Source organism: Cebus imitator, unplaced genomic scaffold, assembly GCF_001604975.1.
Source record: "Cebus imitator isolate Cc_AM_T3 unplaced genomic scaffold, Cebus_imitator-1.0 Scaffold76, whole genome shotgun sequence".
In the NCBI taxonomy this organism is placed as follows: domain Eukaryota; kingdom Metazoa; phylum Chordata; class Mammalia; order Primates; family Cebidae; genus Cebus; species Cebus imitator.
The window spans coordinates 1,263,896-1,288,593 of record NW_016107391.1 but is presented as its reverse complement, the minus strand read 5'-3'; the positions used below and the strand labels follow the sequence as shown (position 1 = coordinate 1,288,593).

The window sequence follows — 24,698 nt, the reverse complement described above, 5'->3', positions numbered from 1 at the left end:
TAATTTAAAAATCCATTTTAAGACGCTGAATTACTGTAACAGTGTTTATGGACAGATGTTTGATAATCTTAGATAATTTTTTAAAAACTCTGCTTTGCCTTGCAACTTTCAAGTGACTCTTTTGGGCACTGACTAACACGTTATTGCACATAGGAAAATCAGCTATTGAAGGCAAAAAGGTAAACTTTGTTTAAATACGTATGAAAGATTTTATGTAGAAAATATTTACATCAGTGTATATAAATTTTAATTAATTCAATATGAATTGAACACATATATCCTAGACACCATCATGCAAGATTCAGAAAGTCAAAATTGTTGTAAAAGATATAGACATATTCTAATACATTTTTGATTTTATAGAACCTTAGAGATGGTATAACACCTTTATTTTGACCATTTAAAAAAATGAGAGAGAATTGCCTTGCTCATGATTATATAGTAGCGGAATGTTGTAGAAATCCAAATATTCTCACTCCCAGTCTTATGAGAAAAGAAAGAAATAATTGTTGGTCTTGGCTATAACAATCAGCTATAGAAGCAACCCATTTTCTACAGAAGGCAGAAATCTGCAGAGATCCTACTGGGCTGTGAATTCATAAGAAAGTGGATAATGGATTGGCTGATTCTTTTCATTATGCAATTCAAGTCTTCATCTTAGCATGCAATTCAAATCTTCATCCTACCCTATTCTAGTGTAATTGAGAAAAAAAGGATCTCTAGACAGTATCTGAGCTAAATGCAGGACTATCCTGAGAGGATCCTTAGAGGCACTCATTTCTCCATTGATGTTGATAGAGTAAAACTAAATTATTGATGGTTCCGAGGCTACCCGTTACTAGCAGAAATAAAAGAAAGTTCCTTTCACACATTTGCAGAATAAAAAAAAAAATGACATACTCTGGAATAAAGAACTGCCAAGAAACAGTCTTGCTTTGTAAATTATTTCAGGTCCTGGAGAGTAGCTGGCGGAACCAGGAGGAGAACCCAGAGCTAACACTAAGAAAGCTTAACAGTTTTGTGGGAGGCTCCTAAGTAACCTATTTATGCTTTCTGGTGGCATTGCTCCAGAATATGGGAAACACTTTCAAGGAAATTCTGCTTTGATCTATCAAAATAATCCACAGTTATGTTTGCATTCACAAAGTAGATAAATTCTTTTTTTGAAATCTTAAAATTTATTTTAATGTATTTTGGTGGTAAAATCTGTCTAACTTGAACTTAATTAAGCATTGAAACATCACTTTAACTAATATAAAGATATGCATATTCTTCATTTACCTGCTTAGTATTAATATTTATTTATACTTTGTATTCCAGTATACAATTATAGGGCAGTGTCCTAGGCTTAGAAGGAGTATTGTGTAATATACACTACATGCCCTGTATTGACTTTGTCAAACTGGAAGACTATTGAATGAAAGTGGATAAGTTTAAGGTATTATGGATGTATTAACAGAGGTATTATAGACGAATTCTGTAAACTGGAGTTAAATTCTATTTGTTTAGTAGTACTTTTTAACTTCTTGTTGAAGCAAGCAAAGTGTAAGATCATTAAATAACACAAATACTTGCAGACATTTTCAAACAAACTTTCATGTTTGGAGGTTACAGCTCTCAATGTCTTGATCCATTTCTATCTGATGCCTCAAAATTCATAGTTTCATCTCACATTTGTTTCTTAGTCTATTGTTTTTAAAAAGTCTTAATTAACTTATTGTGTCTTGGTACCTTCTTTGGAGAGAAAGAAATAACATCTAGTTAAATTATAGGCTACTCTGAACACAAAGGATACACACCTTAGCAAGTAAATGTCTTCATTCTCTCCAACATTCACATTTTCTGAGTTATCGCACATCATAAAATTAAATATTAAAGATATTTACTAAACCACCAAGATATGTTTAATAAAATCCAACATAAGCTCATCATATCAAATTGAAATCATTTCATAATTTAAAGAGGGTATATTATTATTGACTAAGATATTGGGAAGAATCCTGACCATTTGTATGGTTGCATTAAAAAAAAAAAAAAAAAAAAAACTCTGATCCTGAAAGACCAGCTTCTCCTGGTAAAAAAAAAAAGGAAAAGGAAAAAAATATTCTATGTAAAGTCTGCTTGGCTTCCCAGGTATCAAATTGATTATCTTCTCTCTTTTTTTTGGGGGGGGACATTTTTAAAAACTAAAAACAAAAAAGTTCTTTGAAGTTCCATTTAGATTTTCATTCTCAAGTAAAGATATAGGTATTTTCCAATGATTCTCCTCTGAAATTTTACTCCGTCCTCTTTGACAATTGCCACCTCAACAGAAGTTTGATGAGAAATGAATGGCTTTTAGGCCAGGCTCGGTGGCTCATACCTGTAATCCCAATACTTTGGGAGGCAGAGGTAGGTGGATCACTTCAGGTCGGGAGTTCAAAACTAGCCTGGCCATCATTGTGAAAGCCCATCTCTATTAAAATACGAAAATTAGCTGGGCATGGTGGCACACACCTGTAATCCCAGCTACTTGGGAGGCTGAGGCAAGAGAACTGCTTGAACCCAGGAGGAGGTTGCAGTGAGGAGAGATTGTGCCACTGCACTCCAGCCTGGGAGACACAGCAAGACTCTGTTAAAAAAAAAAAAAAAAAAAAAAGAATGGCTTTTGCAGACAATAAAATAATCCAATAATTTGGTAGATATTTTTCCCTGATGCTTCAAAATTCCATACTGAACTCTCAAATCTCAGACAACCTATCTTATTCTTAATGATCTGTATTGCACGTGGATCAAAGAAACTCAGTCAGAACTTAGCCAATTCCATGGTTACCAGGATGTTTAATAGTCAGTCCACATGAATGAATTGAGTTTTGTGAAAGTAGAAGTTGGTAGTTTTTCCTTCAGTGAAATNACTGCCTTTGTCACAAATGCCAATGACAACACTTCAAATGACATTTGACATAGTATATTGGTTTTGTCTGATGGCCTTTAGTGTGGCATTAGACTAGTGAACTGTGACACACACACATTTCATTCTTTACGCATAAATCTAACCTTCCACTACCACCGCATTAATAGATGATTATACTTTAAATAGGTCAAGAAGCAATTAAGATTTTTTAGGACCACCAAGCTGCGGTACATGAAGGCAGAATCAGGCACAGAAAAGTCTTCACATGGAAGAAATATTTCAGAACCTGTTATATTTTTGAATGCTAAAGAGAATCCTAAGAAGGCAGCTGAGGTCTGTTTTATTCCTGCTAACCTCGTGCAATATGAAAGACTCGATTCATTCTCATTTAAGAAAGTAGGTTGGAAAACAGATTGGAAAGTAGGTGGAAATTATAAAATGCAATAGACCACTTATTCATAATCTTGTCCATAGGCTTTCACTAAAGAAATGATACTATCTCCTATGCGTTCTGCATTAAAGTATCACCACTGAAGGAAACTGGGAAACTCATTTTTACCTCTATAAAACTTTTTAAATCCCTATTTTCAAAACACTGGTTTTGCAAAATAATAGAGAAATATCATGCAAACAAATTCCTCACTGAAATAAAGGAAGGGCTGGGCTCACCTGAATACTTGGCACTTCGTATTTGCATTCATGAAAATCTACAGATGTTAGCAAATCGTTTTTCCCACAGCTCTCCTGGCTGATGAGTGTGTCCGCATAGTTGGGCTGGGGGAAGATCAGGTGACTCTTTCCCGAGTCAGCAGTGAGGGAGACCTCGTGGGAATAGGTCTGCAGGAAAGCCCGCACCCCGTCCACGCCCACAAAGTGCGAACCCGGCATGCTTGCCAAGCCACCTTCGGAAGCCTGCAGCAGCCTTGACTTGTGCCAGCGCCGCAGCCTGAGCGCCAGAAGCACGATGACGAAGGCCAGGAAGACGCAGGAGACCACAGCCACCGCAACCACCAGGTACAGCGTGAGGTGAGAGTTGTAAGGATCGTCGGAGGGCTCAAGGCTGCCCAGGTCGGCCAAGACTTCGGGGATGCTGTCGGCCACAGCCACGGTGAGCGTGACGGTGGCCGAGAGAGGGGGCTGGCCGTGGTCCTGGACTGCCACCACGAGGCTCTGCTTGAGCGCGTCTCTGTCCAACAGGGCCCGCGCCGTGCGCACCTCGCCCGTGTGCAGCCCCACCGCGAAGAGTCCAGGCTCGCTGGCCTTCAGCAGGCGGTAGGACAGCCAGGCGTTCTGGCCTGAATCTTTGTCCACTGCCACCACCTTGGTCACCAGGTAGCCGGGCTCTGCGGAGCGGGGCGCCAGCTCCACGCCAGTGGAACCATCTGTGGGGAGGGCGGGGTACAGGATCTCGGGCGCATTGTCGTTCTGGTCCAGCACGAAAAGGTTCAGTGACGTGTTGCTGCAGAGAGGTGGGTTCCCGCTGTCACGTGCAGTCACTCTCAGTTGTAGTTCTCTCAACTGCTCATAGTCAAAGGATTGCAGTGCATACAGGACTCCAGTGTCAGAGTTTATGGAGACATACGAGGACACTGGTGCCCCCTGGATGGTGTCTTCAGCCAAGGAATAAGTGACCTGGGCATTCTCCTCACTGTCGTGGTCCTGTGCAGTCACCAAGAAAATGGAGGCCCCTCTGGGGTTGTTCTCAGGAATGTAGACTGAATAGGAGGAGTGAGGGAAGGTGGGTGGGTTGTCATTGGTGTCTGCCACCTGCACGGAGATGTGAGTTTCCCTTGACAGGGGAGGAGTCCCACCATCTGTGGCTTTCAGTGTGACATTATACATAGAAAGTGTTTCCCGGTCCAAGTTTTTGGTTGTGACCAATCTATAATAATTATCTATTGAATTTTCTAATTTAAAAGGTAGATTTTCTGGAATGGTGCAGGTCACCTCACCATTCTTTCCAGAATCTCTGTCTTGCAGGTAGAAAAGAGCAATTACTGTCCCAAGAGGTGTGTCTTCAGGGATTGAGCTACTTAAAGAAGTCACAGTCACTTCTGGAGCATTATCATTCATGTCTAAAACTGTGATCAGTACTTTCGCCTTTGTCAGACTACCAGGACCATCTTGAGCCTGAACTTCCATTTCATAGAAGGCAGTTTCTTCATAATCGAATCCTTCTAAAGTTGATAATTCTCCAGTAAGTGAGTTTAGATGGAACATCTGTAGAAGTTTAGGGGTTATTTTCCTAAAGGAATATGTCACTTCCCCATTGACTCCCTCGTCCAGGTCGATAGCATGTATTGTGAGCAGTCTTGTGCCCACTGGCACATTCTCGGGGACAGTTACTTGGTACTGAGGCAGAGAGAAGACAGGCGCGTGGTCATTGACATCCACCACTGTTACCTGGATGCGGGCGGTGCTGGATAGGGGCGGGTCGCCGCCGTCAGAGGCTGTGAGGACCAGGTGGTGAATCCTCTCTTCCTCCCGGTCCAGCAATTGCTCCAGTACCAGTTCCGGGTACTTAGTTCCGTCGTCTCCACTTTGCACAGCCAGGGAGAAGTGGCGATTGGGGCTGAGCTGGTAGCTCTGGAGGGAGTTCGTGCCCACATCTGGATCCCCAGCCTCACTTAACGGAAATCGAACCCCAGGAGCTGCAGTCTCCATTATTTTTACATTTATTTCTTCCGTCAAGAATCTTGGAACGTTGTCATTAATATCTATTATTTCCACGTCTATAGGGTAAAGATTCATTTTATCTTCCATCAGGATGTTAAAGTTCACCAGACATCGCGGGCTCTGAGCGCAGAGCTCCTCCCGGTCTATCCTGCCCGCAGTGACCAAGCTACCGCTGCGCGGGTTCAGGGCGAAAAGCTGCGTCTTACCTTTGGAGACGATGCGGACTCCGCGCTCCGCAAGCTCCCGGGGCTCCAGCCCCAGGTCCTTGGCGATGTCACCCACAAAGGACCCTTTGTCAGTCTCCTCCGACACTGAGTAGAGAATACGTCCTGCCCAGGCTTCCCACAGGGTCCCCAGGAGGATGGAGAGCAGAACGAATCCTCTGCAGTCCCCGCCCCACGGCTGAGCCGCCATAGTCTTCCTGCTCCTTTTGCTTAGACGCCCGTCTCGGGAAGTGCTTCTGAATGCGTGCGAGTGTGTCCTGGTGGCCCCCTCTGTCTTCGGAAAGGGAGCTCAGAATCCGCAGGATAGAGGCTTGAGTTTAGTGCAGCCTGGGAGAGGGCCTACCGCAATCTGTCGTTTCTCAGTGCTGTAAAACTCGGTGGTTTCTGTGGGATCTCTCGCACCATTTTTCCCTGGTTGGTGAACAGCGGCGCTCTGAGTCCTTACTAAGTTACTGCACCAGATTGATGCACAATACACTGATTTCATAGAAAATTTCATCTTTCAAAATTTCCCTGTTAAGTTTCTTCACTCTAGATATCCCTGATAATTTAAAAATCCATTTTAAGACGCTGAATTACTGTAACAGTGTTTATGGACAGATGTTTGATAATCTTAGATAATTTTTTAAAAACTCTGCTTTGCCTTGCAACTTTCAAGTGACTCTTTTGGGCACTGACTAACACGTTATTGCACATAGGAAAATCAGCTATTGAAGGCAAAAAGGTAAACTTTGTTTAAATACGTATGAAAGATTTTATGTAGAAAATATTTACATCAGTGTATATAAATTTTAATTAATTCAATATGAATTGAACACATATATCCTAGACACCATCATGCAAGATTCAGAAAGTCAAAATTGTTGTAAAAGATATAGACATATTCTAATACATTTTTGATTTTATAGAACCTTAGAGATGGTATAACACCTTTATTTTGACCATTTAAAAAAATGAGAGAGAATTGCCTTGCTCATGATTATATAGTAGCGGAATGTTGTAGAAATCCAAATATTCTCACTCCCAGTCTTATGAGAAAAGAAAGAAATAATTGTTGGTCTTGGCTATAACAATCAGCTATAGAAGCAACCCATTTTCTACAGAAGGCAGAAATCTGCAGAGATCCTACTGGGCTGTGAATTCATAAGAAAGTGGATAATGGATTGGCTGATTCTTTTCATTATGCAATTCAAGTCTTCATCTTAGCATGCAATTCAAATCTTCATCCTACCCTATTCTAGTGTAATTGAGAAAAAAAGGATCTCTAGACAGTATCTGAGCTAAATGCAGGACTATCCTGAGAGGATCCTTAGAGGCACTCATTTCTCCATTGATGTTGATAGAGTAAAACTAAATTATTGATGGTTCCGAGGCTACCCGTTACTAGCAGAAATAAAAGAAAGTTCCTTTCACACATTTGCAGAATAAAAAAAAAAATGACATACTCTGGAATAAAGAACTGCCAAGAAACAGTCTTGCTTTGTAAATTATTTCAGGTCCTGGAGAGTAGCTGGCGGAACCAGGAGGAGAACCCAGAGCTAACACTAAGAAAGCTTAACAGTTTTGTGGGAGGCTCCTAAGTAACCTATTTATGCTTTCTGGTGGCATTGCTCCAGAATATGGGAAACACTTTCAAGGAAATTCTGCTTTGATCTATCAAAATAATCCACAGTTATGTTTGCATTCACAAAGTAGATAAATTCTTTTTTTGAAATCTTAAAATTTATTTTAATGTATTTTGGTGGTAAAATCTGTCTAACTTGAACTTAATTAAGCATTGAAACATCACTTTAACTAATATAAAGATATGCATATTCTTCATTTACCTGCTTAGTATTAATATTTATTTATACTTTGTATTCCAGTATACAATTATAGGGCAGTGTCCTAGGCTTAGAAGGAGTATTGTGTAATATACACTACATGCCCTGTATTGACTTTGTCAAACTGGAAGACTATTGAATGAAAGTGGATAAGTTTAAGGTATTATGGATGTATTAACAGAGGTATTATAGACGAATTCTGTAAACTGGAGTTAAATTCTATTTGTTTAGTAGTACTTTTTAACTTCTTGTTGAAGCAAGCAAAGTGTAAGATCATTAAATAACACAAATACTTGCAGACATTTTCAAACAAACTTTCATGTTTGGAGGTTACAGCTCTCAATGTCTTGATCCATTTCTATCTGATGCCTCAAAATTCATAGTTTCATCTCACATTTGTTTCTTAGTCTATTGTTTTTAAAAAGTCTTAATTAACTTATTGTGTCTTGGTACCTTCTTTGGAGAGAAAGAAATAACATCTAGTTAAATTATAGGCTACTCTGAACACAAAGGATACACACCTTAGCAAGTAAATGTCTTCATTCTCTCCAACATTCACATTTTCTGAGTTATCGCACATCATAAAATTAAATATTAAAGATATTTACTAAACCACCAAGATATGTTTAATAAAATCCAACATAAGCTCATCATATCAAATTGAAATCATTTCATAATTTAAAGAGGGTATATTATTATTGACTAAGATATTGGGAAGAATCCTGACCATTTGTATGGTTGCATTAAAAAAAAAAAAAAAAAAAAAACTCTGATCCTGAAAGACCAGCTTCTCCTGGTAAAAAAAAAAAGGAAAAGGAAAAAAATATTCTATGTAAAGTCTGCTTGGCTTCCCAGGTATCAAATTGATTATCTTCTCTCTTTTTTTTGGGGGGGGACATTTTTAAAAACTAAAAACAAAAAAGTTCTTTGAAGTTCCATTTAGATTTTCATTCTCAAGTAAAGATATAGGTATTTTCCAATGATTCTCCTCTGAAATTTTACTCCGTCCTCTTTGACAATTGCCACCTCAACAGAAGTTTGATGAGAAATGAATGGCTTTTAGGCCAGGCTCGGTGGCTCATACCTGTAATCCCAATACTTTGGGAGGCAGAGGTAGGTGGATCACTTCAGGTCGGGAGTTCAAAACTAGCCTGGCCATCATTGTGAAAGCCCATCTCTATTAAAATACGAAAATTAGCTGGGCATGGTGGCACACACCTGTAATCCCAGCTACTTGGGAGGCTGAGGCAAGAGAACTGCTTGAACCCAGGAGGAGGTTGCAGTGAGGAGAGATTGTGCCACTGCACTCCAGCCTGGGAGACACAGCAAGACTCTGTTAAAAAAAAAAAAAAAAAAAAAAGAATGGCTTTTGCAGACAATAAAATAATCCAATAATTTGGTAGATATTTTTCCCTGATGCTTCAAAATTCCATACTGAACTCTCAAATCTCAGACAACCTATCTTATTCTTAATGATCTGTATTGCACGTGGATCAAAGAAACTCAGTCAGAACTTAGCCAATTCCATGGTTACCAGGATGTTTAATAGTCAGTCCACATGAATGAATTGAGTTTTGTGAAAGTAGAAGTTGGTAGTTTTTCCTTCAGTGAAATGTTTTATTTGTTTAAATGAAATGGTCACAGGTAATAAGAGAATAAAGTAAACCAGCCTGAGATCCACAAAAAGTAGTTAGTGAGCTTTGCCTATAACAACGAATGTTTAAGATGTAGTTTAACATCCTCAATTGGTGATACAGTAAAATAACATTCATACGCTCAGAATTTATGAAATAAATCATCACATGTGTAACAGGCCGCCTAACTCATGAGACTAATATCCAAGATTCAAGTTGTTTAAAATTGTTATTTTATCAAATTATATAGCAAATGTACAAGCAAATTAGATTGGAAAATGTGGATGATTTGATTTCTTGGTTAGGTATATACATTTGGAAACTTGAAATAAATAATTCTATAATAATTCCTTAACTGTAAATGCCACAATATTGGTTTAGAAAAACATGTATTATTCTTAGCACCTTATTTAAAGAAATATCAACTCAATGTTATTGTTATGAAGACTGACAAAGTCAGGTTACAAAGAAGGTTCTCATTTATTTTCGAGATATTTTCTCAATTACTTTTTTCTTACACACGCATAATAAATTTAGATGCACAAGTGGCCAATCCATTCTACAATAACACTAGATTGGAGAATCTTCCAACTCATGACTGGAAAAAAATCTTGACTATAATGTCGTTCAACAACTCATCAAATTATAGAATCCTCTGTGCTCCATGAATTCCAGGGCCACCAACTTAACTTCTGAAGACTGCTGATAACAGAATCTCCTACCTCCTTAGTGATCCATTTTCTTTTCGAACATCGTTAATAGTAAAAAGCTTTGCTGTTTTCTGTTCATGAAACAATGATTTTGTTTGCATGTTTCAGTCATAATAAATAAGACTAATCATTCTTCTAAATGATAGTCCCATTTTTCTTGAAATATTTCAATAAAGAGTTTCTATACGATGGAAGCCTTATTGTCTGGGTTAAAATGCTGAAATATTTAACTTTTTATTTGAACCCCATTAAATTTGTTCTCCCATTTGCCATTCAGTCATCTATTTTTAGAGATATTCCCTGTAAGCAGACACTACCAAGCATGATTTAAAATTAATTTTTACTCTTAAATACTATGAGGCACACAGTATGCAAAAGACATTATAGTAGGCACACAGCATCGGGTACTTACAGTTATTTGTTAACAACCTAATTGTTATAATAATGGTGATGTCAACAAATATTTGTTCACTATACTGCTTTATAGTTTGAAAGAAGTCTCATAAAATTATTTTCTTAGAATCTGAGTTAGATAGATAAAGAAAGTCTTGTTTTAAAAGATAATATAAGTAGAATTTATTTGGGCCAGACTTGAGGATTGCAACCCAGGAACATAGATTCGAGTTGCCCTGGATACACACTCTATGAGCAGCAGTTACAAGTGGATTTTACTCCAGCCTGGGCAACAGAGGGAGATCCTATCTCTGGTAAGTCTTTTTAATCTTAATTTTAATTGGAAGATAATAGTGACTGTAACTGGCCCAAGTAAATAACAGATAGTTCTAACACCAAAAATCAGGTGTTCCCTGCTGCAGTTTTCAATGATTCCTATCTTTTTAAAAATAATTTTGATTTCTAGGTACTAAAGGTGAAACATCTGTCATATGAACCTCTGTCATTAATAATTATTAAGTAACACTGAGAAAAAACAAAATATTTTTTTTTCCTTGAGAGAGAGTCTCATTCTGTCTCCCAGGCTAGAGTGCAGTGGCACAGTTATAGCTCACTGCAGACTCAGAACCTTGGACAAGGACCCCTAAATAAGCCTCCTATCAGAGATTCCCCAGTAGCTGGTACTACAGGCACATACCACAACATCTGGCTAATTTCTTTTTTTTTTTGATAGAGACAGAGTCCTGCTATGTCACTCAAGCTGGTCTCAGACTCCTAGCCTCAAGGGATCCTCCCGTCTCAGCCTCCTAAAGAGGTGGGATTACAGGTGTGAGCCACCACTCTACCCACAACCAAGATCTTGATCTTCTGTAATACAGACCTAAATTAAGGTTATTTTCCCACATCAGAAAAAGAAAGAACCTTACAAATGTCACATAGTAGGAAAAACCTAAGAAATGAGATGCACTCGATCTGAGACACAGCTTGCCAAGAAGAGAGAGATAAAGAAAAACTAGGACATGCATTATTTCCCCCCACAAAATTAAGACTTAAGAACAATCTTTCCTTATGAAAGAAAAACATTAAAATTATATGATTCCCTGCAAAGGACTAAGAAAACTAAGCACTAATCAAAGATAATTTTTAATCCTCGTCAACCAATAAAAACAATACCCTCACCTGAACAAGGGAATCTTCCGCTTTACAAAATCATGAATCTTCCTGTACCAAAAGAGTTCACTTCTCTTCCAGCCGTTCTGGCTGATGAGCGTGTTTGTATAGTTGGGTTGCAGGAAGATCAAATGACTCTTCCGCTTCTGCGGAAATAAACTCACCTGAAGTTGCTTGGGGTCTCCTTTCGTTTCGAGTAAATCCTGAGTTATCAGAAGAGGCTCGCTTTTCTCACAGCTCTCCGAGTTGATGAGCGTGTCTGCATAGTTGGGCTGAGGGAAGATCAAGTGACTCTTCCGCGAGTCCGCGGTGAGGGAGACCTCGTGGGAATAGGTCTGCAGGAAAGCCCGCACCCCGTCCACGCCCACAAAGTGAGAACCCGGCACGCTCGCCAAGCCACCTCCCGAAGTCTGCAGCGGGCGTGACTTGTGCCAGCGCCGCAGCCTGAGCGCCAGCAGCACGATGACGAAGGCCAGGAAGACGCAGGAGACCACGGCCACCGCCACCACCAGGTACAGCGTGAGGTCTGAGTTGTGAGAACCCTCTGAGGGTTCAAGGCTGCCCAGGTCGGCCAGGATTTCGGGGATGCTGTCGGCCACGGCCACGGTGAGCGTGACAGTGGCCGAGAGTGGGGGCTGGCCGTGGTCTTGGACGGCCACCACGAGGCTCTGCTTGAGCGCGTCTCTGTCCAGCAGGGCCCGCGCCGTGCGCACCTCGCCCGTGTGCAGCCCCACCGCGAAGAGTCCGGGCTCGCTGGCCTTGAGCAGGCGGTAGGACAGCCAGGCGTTCTGGCCCGAGTCTCTGTCCACCGCCACCACCTTGGTCACCAGGTAGCCGGGCTCTGCGGAGCGGGGCGCCAGCTCCACGCCAGTGGAACCATCTGTGGGGAGGGCGGGGTATAGGATCTCGGGCGCATTGTCGTTCTGGTCCAGCACGAACACGCTTAAGGATACATTGCTGCTGAGGGGCGGGTCCCCGCTGTCGCTGGCTGTCACCCACAGCTGTAGGTCTCTCAACTGCTCATAATCGAAGGAGCGCAGGGCGTACAGAATGCCAGTGTCAGAGTTGATGGACACGTAGGAGGACAGGGGCGCCCCCTGAAGGGTGTCTTCTGCCAGTGAGTAGGCGACTCGGGCGTTCTGGTCCACGTCAGGGTCCAGTGCATGCACAGAGAAGATGGAGGCGCCCCTGGGGTTGTTTTCAAGGACATAGACTGAGTAGGATGAGTGGGGGAAGGTGGGTGGGTTGTCGTTGGTGTCTGCCACATTTAGGGAGATGATTGTTTCTGTAGACAGAGATGGTGTTCCTTTGTCTGTGGCTGTCACAGTGACGTTGTACAAGGACACCTCTTCCCGGTCTAGAGCTGCATTTGTCACTAATCGATAATAATTGTCAACTGATTTTTCCAATTCAAATGGGAGACTTCTCGGGATGGAACAGGTGACCAGACCATTCAGTCCAGAGTCTCGATCGAACACTTGAAAAAGAGCGATTATTGTTCCTGGAGGCGCACTTTCAGCAATTGTTCTGCTTCCAGATGTAACAACCACTTCTGGTACATTATCATTGACATCCAAGATAGTTATTAAGACTTTCGCTCTGTCTCGAAGACCTGGCTGATCTCGGGCTTCAACATCCAGCTCATAAAAGCTCAAGTCCTCATAGTCTAGATTTGCAGAAGTTGAAATCTCTCCAGTCAAAGCATTCAAACTAAAAATTTGTGAGATCTTTTCTGTAATCTTCACAAAGGAATAAGTTACTTCCCCGTGGACTCCTTCATCCCGGTCGGTGGCATTTACTGCTAACACTGGTGTGCCTACTGGCAAGTTTTCAGGAACACTTACACGGTAGACGGGCTGAGTAAACACTGGAGCGTTGTCATTTGCATCTAGAACTGTTACCAGAATTCGGGCGACGCTTGAGCGGACAGGGTCACCGCCATCCATGGCAGTAAGGACCAGGTGGTAAACGGCTTCTCCTTCCCGGTCCAGGGTGCCCTCGAGCACCAGCTCCGGGTACTTGGGCCCATGGGCTTCGCTTTGCATGTCCACTGAGAAGTGACTATTGCTGCTGAGCTTAAAGCCCTGAAGGGAGTTATTTCCCACATCAGGGTCATAGACCTCTATTAGTGGAAAACGAGAGGATGGAGCTGCGTTTTCGAGAATTTTCACTTCCAATTCTTCCTTTAAGAATCGGGGTGTATTGTCATTAATGTCCACTATTTCTACTTCCACAGGATAAAGATTCAGTTTATCCTCGACAAGAATGTTAAAACTCACCAGACACCGCGGGCTCTGAGCGCAGAGCTCCTCCCGGTCTATCCTGCCCGCGGTGACCAAGCTGCCGCTGCGGGGGTTCAGAGAGAAAAGCTGCGTCCTACCTCTGGAGACGATGCGGACTCCGCGCTCCGCCAGCTCCCAGGGCTCCAGCCCCAGGTCCTTGGCAATGTTGCCCACGAAGGAACCTTTCTCCAGCTCCTCAGGAATAGAGTATTGGATCTGCGCTGCCGCAGCCCCCCACAGCGTCCCCAGTAGCGTGAGGAGCGAGAGCTGCTCGCTGCGCCGCGGGCGCCTCTGCAGAGCCGCCATTACTGGCTTGTTAGAGACTTCCTTGGGATTAAAGGGAAGAACAGGTCCGCATCACTTTTGCGCTTCTCAGAAATAGAGGTCAAGGTCCTTCAGCAAGCAGAGATCAGATGCGAAGTGTCTCAGGTCAGAGTTTGTGCACAGCTTTCCTGCTTCCTGTCTGATTTGCTTTGTGACTGGAGAATATAACTCGAGTTTCGTTGATTTTTCTTGCCCGGGTTAGTGAACAGCGACGCTTAGAGTCCTAAATTAATACTGCATCGTTTTGTGAAACTATCATATAGAGAATTTTATTTCTGCTAAATCTGCAAAGGTGACACTCATAATATTTCCTTCCCCAAGATGATGAAGCATTTAAAAAAATGCCAGAGATTATTTCAAATAATTTTTAGCGTTCTCTGAAGTTTACCATTCATTTTTGTGAAAATATCTTTTAGGACCTCGGGGAACAGAAATAATATTACAATCTTCTGTAAATCTTGAAGGATCACAGTCCACCATCATTTACGTTAGTCCCACTTTCAACAAAGGTACAACAACCACAAATACATGTTTTAGAGACAAAGTCTCCCTCTGTCTCCCAGGCTAGAGTGCAGGGCCACAATTATATCTCATCAGGGCCACAACCTCCCGGGCTCAAGGGATCCTCCCACCTCAGCCTCCCAAATAGCTGGGACTACAGGCATAAGCTACACAAACACATTTTGAACCAATTCACTACAGTGCCCATGACAAGAGTTGCCATTTTAGATGGCATTATTTCTTTTGATTACCATAGAAATTAAGAACTGCCCTGACATAGGCAACATCCATGTATACATTTAAAAATGTGCAAAGGGAAGTAAAAATATTATATACAAGTTACATAAAAATGTCTTAAGATATATATTATGTTTGATATATTTTAGGATTGACTGCATCAAAACTAAGCAAATTGCTTAATTGTGCATATTTGTGTCTAATTCTGGATAGATATGTCTGAAAATGACAGCGTGAGTTATCATTTGTGTTAAGAATGTTTCTGGGCCGGGTGCAGTGGCTCACACCTGTAATCCTAGCACTTTGGGAGGTCAAGGTGGGTGGATCACCTGAGGTCAGGAGTTCAAGACCAGCCTGCTGGCCATCAAGGTGAAAAACCATCTTAAAAAAAAAAAAAAAAGAATGTTTCTGATTTTAGCATATTAGGATTAACAAAAGTTTCAAGACTATCAAAAGTAGGGTATCTATGAAAGAACAACCGCAACACAGATAAACCTACAAAGAAATTCCCAGACACCCCTATTCTACACCCAGAAAATCAGTAAAATAATGGAATCAGAGAATACTTACTCTGTATACTTTTCATCTCTAAATCCATGAATTGAAACCCACATATTTATGGATGGAAAGGTTTGAAGAAACTCACCTGTTGCAAATTGCCTGAACTAGAAGGCATTTTTGGATTGTCATTACTAGCACTTTCAAACCAAGATGCTTCATCGCATAGAAGATCTTGTGGTGCAGCATCTTCAGCCTTTATATTGAGAAATTTAAACTCGGTGTTTGAGGAATGTGAGGCAGCACGCAGACTGTAGGAATAAGGCAAAGTCCTTTCACTGTAGTTGGGGAGAACTCCATGTACAGTCTTGGAGCAGAGACCAGGCTGAAAGTAGCCCTCAGTGGCGGGTCTTGAGGAGCTTCGCAGGCGCAAGGCAATTGCCAGAATCACTGCGAGGAGGAAGAGGACAGAGATCAAGGCCAACGCCACTACTAGATAAAACTGTAGCTCCGCCTGAGGGTCAGAGGGTGTGGGGCGGTCGCTAAGGTCAGGTTGTATCTCTTGCAAGCTATCCGCGAAGATTAGGTGCAGCATGACGGTGGCTGAAAGAGGTGGCTGTCCTCCATCACGCACAGCGACCAGCAGGCGCTGGCGGGCCGCCTCCCTGTCACCCAAGGCACGGGCTGTGCGCACCTCACCCGTGCGCAGCCCCAGGCTGAAGAGCCCGGGCTCGCTGGCCTGCAGCACGTGGTAGGACAGCCAGGCGTTGTGTCCTGAGTCGGCGTCCACTGCCACTACCTTGGTCACCAGGTAGCCAGGCTCTGCAGCGCGCGGCACCATATCGAAGAGTGCAGAGCCGTCGGGCCCCAGAGCTGGGTACAGCACCCGCGGCCTATTGTCGTTGAGGTCACCCACCAACACGAGAAGGCTCACATTGGCGCTGAGAGGCGGTGAGCCCTGGTCGCGGGCCTGCAGCATGAGCTTGAAGGCGCTCAGCTGCTCGTGGTCGAAGGCGCGCTGCGCGAACACCACCCCGCTCTGAGCGCTCACGGACACGTAGGATGACAGCTCACGCGGCTCCAGGTCACTGGCCACGATCGAGTAGGAGACAAGGCCATTAGGTCCCAAGTCGGGATCCGAGGCGCTGACTTGAGCAATGGAGGCTCCTGGCAGGTTGTTCTCAGCTACACGCACCATGTAGGAGGCCTGGTGGAAAACTGGAACATTGTCGTTGACGTCAAGTATGTACAGAGTGATGGTCTTGCTGGAGGAAAGCGGTGGATTGCCTTTGTCAGTAGCTGTGATGGTCACATTGTATTCTGGGATCTGCTCCCGGTCCAGGGCCCCATCTGTCACCAACCTGTATGTGTTTTTGGTATCCTGAACGATCTTAAAGGGGAAATTTCCTTTTAGTTGGCATAGGATTTCTCCATTAAATCCAGAATCTAGATCATGTGTTTTGATCAGGGCAAAAGCAGTCCCCAGCTCAGCATCTTCACGTATATGTTGGGATTCAGAAGCCACGGTTATCTCCGGGGCATTATCATTTTCATCCAAAATATCTATTTGTATTTTACAATATGCAGTGTGATGTCCACCATCCTTTGCTTCCACCCCAATTGTGAAGCTATCTCTCTCTTCAAAGTCCAGTTCTCCAATAGTGGTGAGTTCCCCCGTTTTACTCTCCAGCTTGAACAGTTGTCTCACTGCCTTACCAATATTGATGAAGGTATAGGTGATCGCAGCATTGAAGCCCTCATCCAGGTCAGTGGCCAGCACTCTTAATACCAAGGAACCAGCAGGCAGGTTCTCTGCAACACTGACCCTGTACATGTCCTGAGTAAATACTGGGGGGTTGTCGTTTGCATCTGCGACAATTACCCTTATCTGGGTGGTACAGCTTCTAGAGGGCTCGCCCCCATCCACAGCTGTGAGGACCAGGTGGTGATGTGGCTGCTTTTCCCTGTCCAGAGGTGCTTTCAGTACCAGCTCTGGGTACCTGCTGCCATCCAGGTTCTCCTTCTGAGTCAAAGAGAAGTGCGGATTAGGGCTGAGGTAGTACTGCTGCAGCGAATTGACACCTACATCAGGATCTTGCGCAGATTCCAGGGCAAAGGTGGCTCCAGTGAGCGCCAGTTCGCTGATTTCCAGCTCAGTGATATTTTGGCTAAAGCTCGGTGGATTGTCGTTAATATCCTGGATCAGCACAGTTACATGAAAAAAGTTGAAAGGCTTTTCAGCAACCGTCTCGAATTCCAGAACACACGCCGACTTCTTGCCACAAATCTGCTCTCGGTCTATACGGTCGCTCACAAGTAAGTCCCCACTTTCGGTATTCACGGTAAAGAATTTCTTCTCTGCACTAACCCGCAGGTTCCGAGTAGGCAAATCCCCCACGCCAAGCCCCAGGTCCTTCGCGAGATTTCCTACCAGCGAGCCGCTGTCTAGCTCCTCCGGAATAGCGTAGCGGATCGGTTCAGATAACGCTTGGCCTAACAAAGACAGCAGGAAGAGAAACGGCATTCGCCTCCGCCCTGTTGGGTCCCTCCATCCGGAGCTGTTTCCCATCCCACTCTCTGCGCCTTTGCCTTTCTAAATCCAAGAAGAGGAGATCTTTAAATAATCCCAAGAGTTGTCTGAGCAGGACCAACTACTTGCTTTGTCTCGTTGCGTGGGTTCTCTAATGATGTCTCCGCTTCAGGAAGCCGGATACAGAGTGCACTTTTCTTCCGAGTCGGCTGCGGCGGGAGGAGCCAATGCTTTGCACAGCACTAACCGGCAGCGGCACCCTGCGCCTTCGCTGCAGAACTGCAGTAGTGGTGCCTAAATCAGCTCCAAATGGGCCAGTTAGGAAAAATATCTGCAACGTACTGATGCTGACACTCATTCTTCCCATTTTAAAAGGACTTTTGAAAAACATTAAAATATTTACTACATCTTTAGTCTGTTATTTCTTTTAATTTGAGCTTTATCCATCCAAATCAAGTGCCTTTTACTTGTCAAAGGGCAAAGACAATCTTGCTCAATCTCGTCATGCTTTTAGTTTCCATTTTCATGAAATGGTCATAATAACATCTTCTCTGCTTACTTTAGTAGAAATGAGGACCAAATAATACATAGAAAATCATACAAATAAAAGCTGTTTTTGGTGATGGTGTAGTATAAAGATGCTTGAAATATCAGCTTCATGTGTATTGTTGTTGCATTCTATTTCCTTTTCTCCTAACTTTTAAAAATTATAATCTCATAGCTTTTAGTTTTATTCTATGTTTTACTTTCTTCTCTTTTATCTTTATCATATTCCCTCAAAAGAAGTTGTACGTAATAAGGAAATGATTGCCCTTATAAAATAAAAGTATAGTAAGAAGCAAGATGGTCTCTTTTCCTTTGTTTCCAAGTGTCTACTTTTAATTAAATAAGTATGATTGAAAACTTTTTTTTCTATAGAGATGGGGTCTCACTATGTTGTCCAGGCTGGTATAGAACACCTGGTCTTAAGCAATCCTCCCACTTCAGCCTCTGAAAGTGCTGGGGTTACAGGCATGAGCTCCCTGGCCCAGATGAAAAACTTTTACAAAGGATGTTTTTACATACTACATCACAATGGTCCTGAATTGTACTATGTCTTTTCAAGTAGCCTAACAATGATGAGTTATTAAGATTGGGGCATGAATTATGAGTCTTTATAATTATATTATTTGATTATATAAGTAATCCTTCTGTTCACTTTTCCTTGGTTCTCAGGTTACCATCTGATCATCCCACCCTTTTGTTACTTACACTTTTCCCTGGTCAATAACATGCCATTTTGCATGTTTCTGACAGGTGTCAGACAGTTTTAATTCCATTTCCAAACCAGAAAATCTTCCTAATGATGTTAACCCTACATAATGTATTGTTATTCTAAAACTAGGCAGGTCTGCAGCAATAAGCAAAGAGTTCCACATTGAACTCACCTTATAGTGGAAAAGCATCATAGCATCTTAAACTACTCATGGTATCCAGAATTCTAGACAGCCACTCACTGGCATCTTTATACAAACATTAAAAACATAACTGACTCAAGAATTTGCTCCAAAACATGCCAAGGCTAGTGCCTTCCAACATACTGCCAAGTGTTTATTGTATGAACACTTCAATTAGTATGGAAAATTATCCTTCAGAACACATATAGAACTAAAGATTCAGATACTTAAAACTATATAGTATATATAGTGCATACATTCAGAATGTATGGATCAAGCATTTTATAAATTCTATTAGTAGTTTATAGAGACTTTAAAGATATTTTTCCATTGCACACAGAAAAGTTAACTCAGAGGAAACGTACCCAAATCTATAACCTTTAATTTTTCCCAAATGCCATACTCTGAGAAGCATATAACATTTTCTTAAAAAAAGACAAATGGAAAAGCAAGTTTTCACATAGGAGTGAATGATGTCAGCACCTATTATATAGATTCTCTTGTTACTCTTTGGATGCATTCACTATTCAGTGAGTCTGTACATTTTACATTTTGGTCAGAATGTCCATGTGTGTGTATATAGGTGCATATATATATATATATATATATATGGACATTCTGACCAAATAAAAATAAAAATAAATAAAAATCAAGTGGTCTTAGGTTCTTTAATGTGTCAATTAACCTTTCATGTGGTAGCTTACTATCCCATTTGTAATATTTTATTACCTTTTCCCCTTATTTAGTCATTATTTGAAGCTGATGTTCAAGGTGTTAAAAGTACAAAATTTGAAGGATTAAGAATATTTTAATAAGAAGCATCTGAAAATCATCTTCAGCAAATCAGACGCAGAAGGGAAATCTAGTAGTTCTTTCATTACACAAGACATCCTCCTGGAATTTGAGGCACATAGACTAAGTATTTCATTAAGGCAAATCTATTAATTTAAGATGAGCACATTACTTAGAAATAAAATTTAAAAATTTGAACCATCCTTAAGTTGAATTGTTTCTTTCAAATACAACCTTAGACTCAAGTAATAAAGGATAATTGTACCTACACTTAAAGAAACACTAACACATTCAGTAGGTATTGATTCTAATAAGTGAACAGATTACCTATACTAGAAGAGCCATGTGTGTGACATATTTATATTTATTGAATGCAGCAGTATGCAAGTCTTTGGAGACTTTATGTTACAGAATGAAGCCTAATTTTAAGGTTCCTTTACACTGACTTCTCCTCTCAACAAGCCCACATATCCAATAATTACATGGCTTGACACAAACTCTCCAGATTTTAGAATGCTACATGTTATCATCACTATAAATTCAATCTACTTTTCTGATATGTATGATGCAGAAGTTCTCTGTACCTTTCCACTGATTTATGTAAATACTGTAAATTAGTTCCTTAAACAAATTTCAGGTAGCCTAAAATATCAGTCCTACACATTATCCTTTCAAAACACTTTCACTAATGGTGTCTAGGCAGATATTCAAAAGAGAACAAATACACCTAACAATCTGAGCTAATGAAACTTCTCTTCTCTTAATAGAACTGCAGTTCCAATATAACAAGATCTTTGGGTAAAATGATTATATTGTAGCACTTTCTTTGAAGGTATTTGTTTCACTTAAGTCTGCAGATATCAACTAGATTTCCCAAAACAGAATTTAAAAACAAATGGAGAAAGCATAAATTATCAAATAAAATAAAATTAATCTCCAATACAGCAAATAATGTTCCACTATTTATGTAGCTATTATTTACATAAATAATGTTCCACTATTTATGTAAAATAATTACATAATAATTATTTTTATAATTATTATGTAATTATGTAGCTATTATTCAAAATCACTATTCATGATTTTGAATACGACAGAAAAATGAAAGAGGAAGCAAATGAAAATGTTCCAGTCATCCTCATCGAAAGAGAAAACTAACCTGAACTTGTCGTTCTTCTTTGTTTGCATCTACCTTATCCGATATCAGAAGAGGCTCGCTTTTCTCACAACTCTCTTCACTAAGGAGTGTGTCTGCATAGTTGGGCTGGGGGAAGATCAGGTGACTCTTCCTGGAGTCCGCGGTGAGGGAGACCTCGTGGGAATAGGTCTGCAGGAAAGCCTGAACCCCATCCATGCCCACAAAGTGTGAGGCGGGCACACCCGCCAACCTGCTGCTTTCAGCCTGAAGCAGTCGTGACTTCTGCCAGCGCCTCAGCCTGAGCACCAGCAGCACAATGACAAAGGCTAGGAAGACACAGGAGACTGCAGCCACTGCCACCACAAGATAGAATGTGAGGTCCAAATCCTCAGGGTCAGTGGGGGTCTTAATGCTGCCTAGGTCACCCAGGATGTCAGGGATTCTGTCAGCCACAGCCATGGTAAGCGTGACAGTGGCTGAAAGAGGAGGCTGGCCATGGTCTTCGACGGCCATCACGAGGCTCTGCTTGAGCGAGTCTCTATCCAGCAGGGCCCGCGCTGTGCGCACCTCACCTGTGTGCAGCCCAACAGTGAAGAGTCCAGGCTCACTGGCCTTAAGCAGGCGGTAGGACAGCCAGGCGTTCTGGCCTGAATCTTTGTCCACCGCCACCACCTTGGTTACCAGGTAGCCAGGTTCTGCAGAGCGGGGTGCCAGCTCCACGCCGGTGGAACCGTCTGTGGGGAGGGTGGGGTACAGGATCTCAGGCGTGTTGTCATTCTGGTCCAGCACGAACAGTCTCAGCGACACGTTGCTGCTAAGTGGAGGGTTCCCATTGTCGCTGGCTGTCACCCACAGCTGTAGCTCTCTCAACTGCTCATAGTCAAAGGATCTCAGTGCATACAGGACACCAGTGTCAGAGTTAATGGAGACATAGGAGGACAAGGGCACCCCCTGAAATGTATCTTCAGCCAGGGAGTAGGTGATTCGAGCGTTGTCACCGCTGTCGGGGTCATGGGCCATCACAGAGAAGATAGAGACACCTCTGAGGTTGTTTTCTGTGAGGGAGGTGGAGTAGGAGGCTTGAAGGAAGTTGGGTGGATTGTCATTGACATCTGCCACTTTCAAGGGGATGTGGTTTACTGTAGAGAGGGGTGGGGTTCCATGGTCAATGACAGTTAAAGTAATATTGTAGTCTGAAGTCTCTTCTCTGTCCAGGTGTCTAGTTGTTAATAGGTGATAGTAATTGTCAACTGACTTTTCCAATTTAAAAGGCAGGTTCCTAGGAATAGAACATGCAACCTCACCATTTTCTCCAGAATCATCATCATGTACGCTAAACAGCGCGATTACAGTTCCGGGAAGACAGTCTTCAGAGAGGGAACTGGTGAGAGAGGTGAGGATCACTTCGGGGGCATTGTCATTCACGTCCTGTACTGTGACCAGCACCTTAGCGCTGGCCAGAAGAGCGCCTCCATCCTGAGCTACCACTTCCATGAAGTAGAATCTGGATTCTTCATAGTCCAGTGATTGTATAGTTGAGATTTCCCCCAGGTTGGAATCAAGTTGGAATGTCTCTGAAATTTTGTCTTCTTCATTGCGAAAAGAGTAGGTCAGTTTCCCGTTTATTCCCTCATCTGGATCCGTGGCGGTTAGCGTGAGCAGCCGAGTGCCCACAGGTATGTTCTCTGGAACACTCACGCTGTACTCGGATCGAGTGAACAGGGGAGCATTGTCGTTTGCGTCGAGGACCATAACACGGATGTGCGCGGTGCCGGAGAGTACCGGGTCTCCGCCATCTAAAGCTGTGAGTAGGAGGTCGTGAACAGTCTCTTTCTCGCGGTCTAGGGGCTGTTCCAACACCAGCTCCGGATACTTTTGTCCATCAGTTCCGCTTACCACATCCAGAGAGAAATGCGGATTGGAGCTGAGCTGGTAACTCCGGAGGGAGTTCACACCCACATCCGCATCGCGCGCGAAGGGAAGCACTAAACTGGTTCCTGCAGCCGCATTTTCATTAACTTTTACTTGTAACTCTTCATCCCGGAAACGGGGGAAGTTATCATTAATATCGATTATTTCGACTTCTACTCCATAAATTTTCATTTTGTTCTCAACCAAGATGTTAAAGTTCACCACGCACAGCGGGCTCTGAGCGCAGAGCTCCTCCCGGTCTACCCTGCTTGCGGTGACCAAGCTGCCACTGGGCGGATTCAGGGCGAAAAGCTGCGTCCTACCTCTGGAGACGATGCGGACTCCGCGGTCTTCCAGTTCCTGGGGCTCCAGCCCAAGGTCCTTGGCGATGTTGCCGATGAAGGAGCCTTTGTCCAGCTCCTCTGGCACCGAGTAGCGGATCTGCCCGGATCCTGGCTCGCACAACGTCCCCAGGAGCGTGAAAAGCAGCCCCAGCTCTCCGCAGAGCCAGCGCCTTGGTGGACTCCTCATTGTCTTCTCTCGGCCCAATTTTCTCCTAGTCCTGTTTCAGCCCGCTGCTTCCTTATTTATCTAAAGCCGATGGGTACATATTCCCTGACGAAAATTGGAGTGGTGGGTTGGCTTTTCGTAGGAGCTTGTCTGGTCTGTGCGTGTTTAGTATGGAGGGAGCGGAGTCGGGTCACCGCTGCAGCTTCTTTCCCACTTTGGTCAACAGCGACGCTCAGAGTCCTAACAAGTTACTACACCAAATTCCATTTTTATTTCTCCTTAGTTATATTTTTATTTCTAACAATGTTGCTATATCCTTCATGATTAACTATGTAGCATTGTTTATGACAGTTACGCTTTAATTCTGAAACAGCAAGAATTCCACAATCCCTGAGATCAATATGATTATTAGATTCCAAAACCTTACAAAAGTTTTATTTAATTCACCATTGAGCCTATGTCCTTTATTTACCTCTTACCTATATTTAGTCCATTAAATTAGGATGTTCAAATTCTTACCTTTGCAGGATTCAAGATTTCATCAATTTATTAGGATACATTTATAAACATGCTTAAGACTGCCAAGGAAACAAATCCAGTTCTTAATGCACCTTTCCAAAAAGGCCTACTGATTTATGTAAGTTATATTAGCTGTCATATGCAGAAAAAAAAAAGATCTTTGTTACTTGTGAGGACTTTCAGAAAGTTTCTGCACCATCTCAGGCAGTCTTTGAATTGGGCTAACTATGCATTTTTATGTTTTTCTATTACCACGTTCAAATATTTGTAGTTCCAGTGACAATCATTATAGTAACTGTGGAGAATGGGGCTTTATTTCATCATCCGTGCAGGAAAGCATGACCAGATACTTATCATCGAGCAGCACTAAGTGGCCTTTCTATGTTGAGACAGATATTTAATGCTATAATCTTTATACAGCCACAGAGATAGAAAAACCTCATGATTTTAAAAAATGGACATTTCAGAGTCATTTAACTTAATGATACTTTCATAGA

At 42.3% G+C, this 24,698-nt stretch overlaps 3 protein-coding genes across 13 annotated transcripts in view; all 3 read right to left on the bottom strand.

The window, feature by feature from the left end:
- The window catches only part of LOC108307063 (protocadherin gamma-C4), a 190,619-nt gene that overhangs the window by 130,642 nt on the left and 35,279 nt on the right, over positions 1–24,698 (bottom strand). Inside the window, exon 2 of one of the 11 annotated variants that reach the window (XM_037739884.1) lies at positions 21,283–23,424. The exons of 7 other annotated variants lie outside the window; for them this stretch is intronic. In XM_037739884.1, the coding sequence (XP_037595812.1) occupies positions 21,283–23,424 (2,142 nt within the window). Of the gene's footprint in view, positions 1–11,687; positions 14,295–21,282; positions 23,892–24,698 lie in introns of those variants that run through there. 3 more of the 11 variants (XM_037739883.1, XM_017532226.2, XM_017532219.2) reach the window with 3 other exon arrangements.
- LOC108307068 (protocadherin gamma-A7-like) lies at positions 3,017–8,761 on the bottom strand. Its single transcript, XM_037739886.1, has one exon. The coding sequence runs from the start codon at positions 5,981–5,983 to the stop codon at positions 3,533–3,535; it is 2,451 nt and encodes an 816-aa protein (XP_037595814.1). The 5' UTR covers positions 5,984–8,761; the 3' UTR covers positions 3,017–3,532.
- Positions 14,484–18,604, bottom strand: LOC108307067 (protocadherin gamma-B3). The gene has a single exon (XM_017532235.2). The coding sequence runs from the start codon at positions 17,932–17,934 to the stop codon at positions 15,484–15,486; it is 2,451 nt and encodes an 816-aa protein (XP_017387724.1). The 5' UTR covers positions 17,935–18,604; the 3' UTR covers positions 14,484–15,483.